The sequence below is a fragment of the Magnolia sinica genome, chromosome 3, assembly GCF_029962835.1.
Source record: "Magnolia sinica isolate HGM2019 chromosome 3, MsV1, whole genome shotgun sequence".
Lineage (NCBI taxonomy): Eukaryota > Viridiplantae > Streptophyta > Magnoliopsida > Magnoliales > Magnoliaceae > Magnolia > Magnolia sinica.
In genome coordinates, this window is record NC_080575.1 from 85,818,679 (window position 1) to 85,827,204 (window position 8,526).

The 8,526-nt window shown below is 41.4% G+C and overlaps 1 protein-coding gene across 1 annotated transcript; it reads left to right on the plus strand.

Moving 5' to 3' along the window:
• The first annotated feature begins 881 nt into the window (after positions 1 to 881).
• On the plus strand, positions 882 to 4,574 carry LOC131240117 (serine/threonine-protein kinase-like protein CR4). Its single transcript, XM_058238173.1, has one exon. The coding sequence runs from the start codon at positions 1,039 to 1,041 to the stop codon at positions 3,805 to 3,807; it is 2,769 nt and encodes a 922-aa protein (XP_058094156.1). The 5' UTR covers positions 882 to 1,038; the 3' UTR covers positions 3,808 to 4,574.
• The last annotated feature ends 3,952 nt before the right edge of the window (positions 4,575 to 8,526 follow it).

Below are 8,526 nucleotides of genomic sequence, written 5' to 3' on the forward strand. Positions count from 1 at the left end.
GGTCACGCAAATATCAGCTTAATCCAAAACTTTTGTGGCTCTTAAAAGGTTTCTAAAGATGAGTGTTCAATTACCACTCTTTCCTGTAGTGTAGTTCATATGAGATTTACATCAGACTTATTTTTGGCTCATGCCATAAAATAATATGGAAAAGTGGATGGAAGGCGTGGACATGATACATACATAATGATAGGTCAGATAGTACACTGTCAGCAGCCACCTCGCTACTGACTACGCAATCCGCGTCCGGTGAAGACGTGGAATATTTTTTAAAATTCCCTAGAATGAGGGCGTTTTTTTTTTTTAATCGCCTGAAATATGGGGACAGAAAGAAGAAATAGAAATTGAGTTCACAGGAATCCAGGCATGAGAAACCAATAGCATTAATTCTCATTCACATGTCTGACCTACAGCTGCCAATTATAATAAGCTGGAATTTAATGCAATTTAATTGCCCCAGCTCTTTCCATCACCATCCCAATCCCATCCATTGCAGACCTGTGTGGTCCACCTCCTCCAATTCATCATCATCACCTTAGGTTTTTGCACCATTTCATCTGTCCTGAAAAACCCAGAAAGCAAATAAGAAAAGACAGCATTTCATTTACCAAATGCACCAAGAAGATCAAATACAAAGCCTGGAGTCATGGTTTTAATTTCCATTCTGGGGTGTTTCAATTCCTGCATTTCTGTTTGAAATCTAAGATAAAATAAATAAATAAATTGTTTTTTTTCCCTCGCTTGGGAATTTCAGATGAGCATAAGAAGAGCCGAATTTCAATTTCATGTTTAGCACTTTTCCAGCCTTTGATTCATGTTCTTCATCGCTGTTGAAACATGCATTTTTGCTTCTTTTTTTTTTTCTTTTTTTTTCTTTTTTTTCAATTTTCTTTAAAATGAGATTTTATCATTTTAGATATTGAAGGGTAAACATCAGAAGGCCAGGATCTCTTTTTCAAATAGAATGTTGGTGGGTTTTCCCATTTAAATCATCTGGTTCAGTCCAAACAAGGCCTTTTACCCATCTCAGTCTTGTGCATGCACATCAAAAACGAAAAAAGAAAAAGGAAAAAAGCCGAGGTGTTTGATCTTTCTGCAATTTTTCTCATCTGGGCCTTGAAGATGAGGATCAGAAGAGCAGAAATTCTTCTCAAAGCTGCAATCTTGGTTCTGTTTTCTTCTTCAAGGCTGCAGATTTTAGGCCTGGGTTCCATGTCTTCCATTGCTGTTTCTTATGGTGAAAATGGTCCTGCTTTCTGTGGCCTAAGCTCAGATGGGTCCCACCTTGTCAGCTGCTATGGAGCTGATTCATCTGTTGTCCATGGAGCTCCTTTCAGATTCCCATTCTCAGGCCTAACTGCTGGTGATGGATTTGTCTGTGGCCTGCTGTTGGATTCAAAACAACCCTACTGTTGGGGCAATAGCATCTACATCCAAATGGGTGTCCCTCATCCAATGGCTGAAGAAGCTTCCTACTCAGAAATCAGTGCTGGGGACCACCATATCTGCGGATTGAGATTGCTCGCCAAAGGGAACTATGCAAACATCTCCATGGTTGATTGCTGGGGCTACAACATGACAGCTTCTCATGCATTTGGAGGTAAGATCATGTCTATCACAGCTGGTTCTATTTTCAATTGTGGCTTGTTTGCTGAGAACAGAACAGCATTTTGTTGGGGTGATGAGACTGGGAGTGGGGTCATTAGCCTTGTTCCTAAAAACTCAAAATTTCAGAGCATTTCCGCCGGTGGGTTCCATGTCTGTGGGGTTTTAGATGGTGGTGTGGGGAGAGATTCCAGAGTCCTCTGTTGGGGGAGGAGCTTGAGCTTGGAAGGGTCTTTTGGCAATTCAGCTGGCAGCGGAGATGTGGACTTGGTTCCTGAGGATTCCATGGTTTCTGTTGTGGGTGGGAGATTTCATGCCTGCGGTATAAAAAGATATGATCATGCTGTGATTTGTTGGGGTTATAGGCTTGAAAACAGCATGCCGGCTCCTAGTGGAGTGAGAGTTCATGCGATTGCGGGTGGGGATTACTTCACATGTGGTGTTCTTGTGGAGAATTCCCTTCAAGCTTTCTGTTGGGGTTTGAGTTTCCCATCTGCGCTCCCACTGGCGGTTTCACCAGGACTCTGTGTTTCTAGTCCTTGCAGGTCAGGTTTCTATGAATTCAGTCACCAGAACTCAGATGTCAAGATCTGCAACTCGTCAAATTTGAGAGTTTGCTTGCCATGCGGCAATGGATGTCCTTCAGGGATGTATCAGTCCCTTGGTTGCACGCCCACATCCGATCGTCAGTGTGAATTCAACTGTTCAATCTGCAATTCATCCGAGTGCTCGATTGGGTGTTCTTCGCCTGCGACGAAAAGGAACCAACGGCTGCTGACGCTTAAGATGCCAATTGTTGTTGCGGAGCTCGTTTTTGTTGTTGCATTGGTAAGCTTCATTTCCTTAATTACCTGTATTTTTGTTCATCGCAAGTTACGGAAATGCTGTTGTTCTGCAATGGAAGAGGGAAGTTTGAAAGATCGAAGATGCTCTCTCCGCAAAGAGCCTGTGAGAATCCGTCCCGACTTGGAAGAGCTGAAGATTAGCAGGGCCCAAACGTTTAGTTATGAAGAGCTGGTGCAGGCTACTGGCGGGTTTAGGGAAGAATCACAGGTAGGAAAGGGAAGCTTCTCTTGTGTTTTCAAAGGGATCTTGAAGGATGGAAGGGTTGTTGCAGTGAAACGGGCGATAATGGCACCTGATCTGAAGAACTCTAGGGAATTCCACACTGAACTTGATCTCCTTTCAAGATTAAATCATGCCCATCTCCTCAGTTTGCTCGGTTACTGCGAGGAAGGCAGCGAAAGGCTCTTGGTGTATGAGTTCATGGCTCATGGGTCATTGCACCAACGCCTCCATGGGAAGAACCTGGGAGGGAAAGAGCCTTTGAATTGGATCAGGAGGGTCACGATTGCCGTCCAAGCAGCCCGAGGGATCGAATACTTGCATGGTTATGCATGTCCGCCGGTAATTCACCGAGATATCAAGTCTTCTAACATACTCATCGACGAAGAACACAATGCCAGAGTTGCTGATTTTGGTCTGTCTTTGTTGGGGCCCACTGATAGTAACTCCCCATTATCCGAGCTCCCGGCTGGTACTCTAGGCTACCTTGATCCTGAATACTATAGACTCCACTATCTTACAACGAAGTCCGATGTCTACAGCTTTGGTGTCTTGCTTTTGGAAATTCTAAGTGGCCGGAAAGCCATCGATCTGCAGTTCGAGGAAGGGAATGTGGTCGAATGGGCTGTCCCACTGATCAAGGCGGGGGACATTTCAGTGATCTTGGACCCCACATTGAAGCCTCCAGTGGAGATTGAGGCTTTGAGGCGGATCGCCAATGTTGCATGTAAGTGTGTCAGGATGACAGGGAAAGAGAGACCGTCGATGGATAAGGTGACGACGTCTCTAGAGCATGCGCTTGCTCTTCTGATGGGTAGCCCATCCGTGGAGCAGCCAATCTTGCCGACTGAGGTGGTTTTGGGGAGTAGCAGGTTGCATAAGAAGGCGTCGATGAGGTCTTTGAACCGATCGTGTTCAGAGATTGATTCAGCCGAGATTGAAGATCAAAGGTTTGAGCTTAGAGCTCCTTCATGGATAACTTTCCCTAGCTTGGCCTCGTCTACAAGGACGAAGTCATCCATGTCGGATGCCGATTTGGACGGGAAGAATTCGGAGGCTAGGAATGCAGGCAATGCAGGTTGCACCGATGGATTGAGATGCTTGGAGGAAGAAATTGGGCTGGCTTCTCCTCAGTAGAAATGTTATTTGCAGCAAAACCTGTAAAATTTCAAGAACAGCTCTTTGTCAGGCGGGGAGGATTTGAAAGGGAGCTGTATTTGATCAATCTCTGATATAAACCATTTGAATTTTGATGGGAACTTCAATGGTTTTTGGTTTTGATTCTAATGGAGATGTTTGGGTATGTGTGATGAGGTGTGGAAAGACTGATAAACCATTTGAATTTTGATGGGAACTTCGATGGTTTTTGGTTTTGATTCTAATGGAGATGTTTGGGTATGTGTGATGAGTTGTGGAAAGACTGATGAATGTGGACACTAGTGCAACAGATCAGGGCTGTTTAAAAGACGGGACCCACAGTGTACGTTATGCAGCCTGGAAATCGCTCATGTTTGGGATTGAGTGGGTCATGATCGAATGAAGGAAGTGGATGGTTAAAAAATTTCGACCGTCGGTCTAAATTTGGTCCACCAGAGCAATGGGCTGACCTGATTCCAGGCCATGGCACATACATACCCAGGGGGCCATCTTTCATGCTCATTTGGCTCTGTGGCATGGGTAGCCATTACAGTTTCTTCCTGAGTCACAACCTCCCATGTTCTTTTGAGAATTGGCTAGGTATTCACTGGTTTTTTCTGATCTCCATGATATTGAGTTTAATAATCTGGGCTGTTGAGATATTGAGATCCGTCACCCGAGTTTTGATTCCTATCATACTGTGGGAATTGGAAGAAGAAATTGTAACTAGATTGGATTTTATTTTTCTCCTATCCACTAAATGGAAACAGAATGAATTCATGTATAATGTCTGCTCTCTCATGTATGGTACTCATATTTAGGGCTGAAAGTTAGGCGGGTTCAACCCGACCGACCCGACATTGGGTTGGGCTTGGGAAGGATGTATTGGGTTTGGTCTCAAGCTTGGGTGATATAAAGACCAACTCGATAAAACTTGGGTCGGGATTGGGTTGAAGTCTCGGGTTGCCCGACCCAACCCGAACCCGATCGATATATAAGTTCCTTTTAAATTATAATTGAGTGTGGATCGTCTTTGTTGAAGGTATAAGAAATTCCAATGACGTCAGGTCTCATTGGTCCACGCCATTTCCAATGACTCAAGCTAACAAGATATGCCAGATTGCTCTCTCCCAAATAGATTGTGTGCTACACAACACGACTTTTAAAGGAGTAGTTGTCGTATATTTTAGCTTGTTTGTTTAGAAAAAAATGTTGTTCTTTGCAATAAATAACTACATTTATAATTAATAAAATCATAGGTACAAAAAATAAGACGTGTATTGAAATATAATAGACTAATGTAATGATGAAAATATTAGCAGGTATCCACCCAACCAAGTCCGCTTGGATTGGGCTTGGGTTGAGAATTCCCAACCCAAGCTTGGGTTGGATTGGGTTAGGGTTTAGGTATAGGAACCTTGGGTTGGGCTAGTGTTGAGCACCAATCCGCCCGACTTTCAGCCCTACTCATATTATTAGGGTGCAATGTGCTGGGCCAGACTCCACTGGCTCAACTCCTGCCCACTTTGGGATGGGTTTGGGCTGAGCCCTCAGTTGTCCATGGGCTCTAAAAGTTCTTGCCAATACATGATTTGGGTGGGCCACACAAGCTCAATGAGTTGAAAGGGATACCCACCCTTTGTTGGGTCCGGGCGTGTTATTTAGACCTGATGGTGAATTGGACTGGACTAAAGATTTCTTCTGCCATGGCCCAACCCAATCTGCTTTATTAGTATTTATGATCTCCTTGATTTTGTGCCAGAACAACCATGGATAGAAGGCCTGTTGACTAGAGCTGACTCATTCTAGAGTGATGTCCCAGTCGGGCCTATTTATAATGCTGACTCATGGTGCTGAACTGGATTGGAGCCAGCTGACCCAGGTCGATTCTGGGTAACATCCTAGTCGGGTATATTTTCAATGCTGGCTAGTAGTGCTGAACTGGATCGGAGCCAACCAAGTCTGAGTCAACTCGGATGAGCTGCATCTGACTCAGACGTGTCGGCTATCCATGGGCACAACTCAAGTACAATTCCTTAGTCCACGGATTGAGTTGGCCTATACCTAGTTCCTTAGCTCATGGGCTAGAATTGAAGATGGTGACAGGTTTCGACTTTGACCAGCCCACTCGTTATGTTCCCTAATCCTGATAGAGCTCGTGGTCAATTTCTGGGGGTGGCCCGGTCCAATCTAAACCGATCTAACTGCTACATCAACCTGGTAAACCAATGGCAATATCATATTATTACTATCATTATCATCATCTAAGCCCTATTCCAACTAGTTAGGGTAAGTTATATAAATTAATTTCTGCTATTTCACTCTATCATGCACTACAACTTTGTTCACACCATAAATCATTTAGTTGTCTTACTACCTTTGTCAACGTCCTTTTTAACATTTTCCGTCTTTTTACAGCCTTTAGCTTGTACTAACTCATTCTTTCTAACCATCGCATTGTCGTTTTCAGTCTCAATAACGCATGACTAAGTTAAGTTTACCTTCCCTCATCTTGTTATCCATTTGTGATACTTATAAATTCTATTGCAAGCATTCATTTTTATTTCTATCATTCGTTGTCTTACAACTCATTCATCTCAACACCCTCATTTTCAACTACACTCATCTTATGGACATGTTACTAATTAACATTTTGTCCCATAAAACATGGTTGTTCTTGTAGTAATTTTATAAAATAAAAATAAAAAATCTTTCAGTTTAAGTAGCACACAATGATCACATAAAACTTTAGGGGCGAATCTCTATTTCTTCTACTTTGCTTGAATTCTATGAGTAACATCCTTCTCGATCTTTCTATTCATGAATTATTGACTCAAGATATGAAAGTGGTAATTTTGAAAAACTTCTTAATTAACGATGTTTACTAATTTCTCATTCTCACTCCTATTAATTACTAAAATTGTGTTTTATATACTTTGTTTTAATTTGACTAATTTCAATTTTTTAAATTCTAAGGCATCTCTCTATAAATCTAGCTTTGTATTTATGTAGCTCTCTCATCTTGTCAATTAAAACTATACAATATGCAAACAATATACACCATAGGTTATCTTTCTAAAAATGTCTTGTTAACTTGTCCATAACCAATGTAAAAAAATATAAGCTTAATATCGACCTGCTGCAAGCTTATCGTATTGGGGAACTCATTTGTCACTTCACTAGTGGTCTTCGAATTTGTTATTGGTATCTCGTATATATTCTCAATCAAATTAATTAATATATTCTCTTGAAATTCTTATGTCTCTGAACACCCATCAGATCATTGGGAGATCCTTTGCATTCTCTATCCATTTCTCCATTAATTATCTAAGAAGGAAAATAACTTCAATGGTAGACTTTCTTGACACGAAACTAAACTGATTTTATGATACATTTGTCTCATCCTTAGTCTTTACTGGTTCACTAGTTTTTTTAAGTTTTATAATATGACTCATAAGTTTAATCCCATCATGGTTAGTACAACTTTGCATATTTCTTTTGTTCTTATAAATAGGTAAAACAATATACTTTTCCTCATTTACATTTTCTTCAACTTTACAATCTTGTTAAACAACTTTGTCAAAGAAAATAACTCGGTGTCTTCCATACACTTCCAAACCTATTTTAATCTGCCATCTATTCCAAAGTCCAAGGGCTTTTTTTATTTTTATATTGTTACAAATTAAAATATTTAAAAAACTGAAATTTTTAAAAGATGACAGTCTGGGTCACGCATAATGATTGGACTATGGTTTTATAACTCAAATAAGTATGGTATGACTCTTTCGAGTCAACTTACTCAGCCAAACCAATTGAAGTTTGACACTCCCAATTCAGACAAGCAATGCCAATTCACCCTAATCTGGGCGAGTTGCGTCTCAACCTGAGACTGGACGAGTCAGCCCAACTCACTGAACCTTTTAACCATGGGGTCAGACCGAAAACTCATGTGATCTGGCAGTTCCAATCCAATGACGGTTGGTATAATGGGTCCAGGTCTGGTGTTGGTTTATAACATGGGAGCTGATCACCTACCCTCGAGACATTCTGGTGCCTTCAGATCGTGTACCAGGGCACATTTGTTTTATGATCCAGACCATGCATCATGTGGTTTCAACTGTTGATTAGCCCCTGGCTAATTTTTTTTCTTCCATCAGAGTATCTTTACCGTCTAAATTTTTGTCTTTTAATATATACATCCATATGCCACGAAGAAAATAGATAAAATCGTACATTGAGATTTCTTGAGATTCTAGATCATGGCCTATTCACTGTTGGAATATGAAATTAAGAATGACACGGAGGCTGACGCATGGAATCCGCTGCCTAAAAAAATATTGCTTACAGCGATAGAAACTTAGGACGCCAATTCCCTCCAGCTACAGCATAAAACTCTCTGGCAGAAGGATTCTACCCATGAGATATCCAACACCATCCAGAGCCAATTCATGGTCCGGATTGACCAAAAGTGAGCGGGAATTTGATTCCCACCAACCATGTGCCAACAATTCAAACCGATGGGTGCCATGGTAGCTGAGGTAGCAAAACTACGTAGTAATAATAATAATAATAACAATAAAGTAAAAAAGTACCAACAGTAATTCGATTTCTACCTGTCCAAAAAGTCCATTTATCAATCCACTATGACTCTTATAACCCATAGGACTTCGAAAAGCACAAAATCAGGTCACAACACACCACTGCGAGGAATATATAAAT

What these genes read in the sequence shown, in the direction of transcription:
- LOC131240117 (XM_058238173.1), top strand. Translation starts at nt 1,039, where the DNA reads ATGCACATCAAAAACGAAAAAAGAAAAAGGAAAAAAGCCGAGGTGTTT.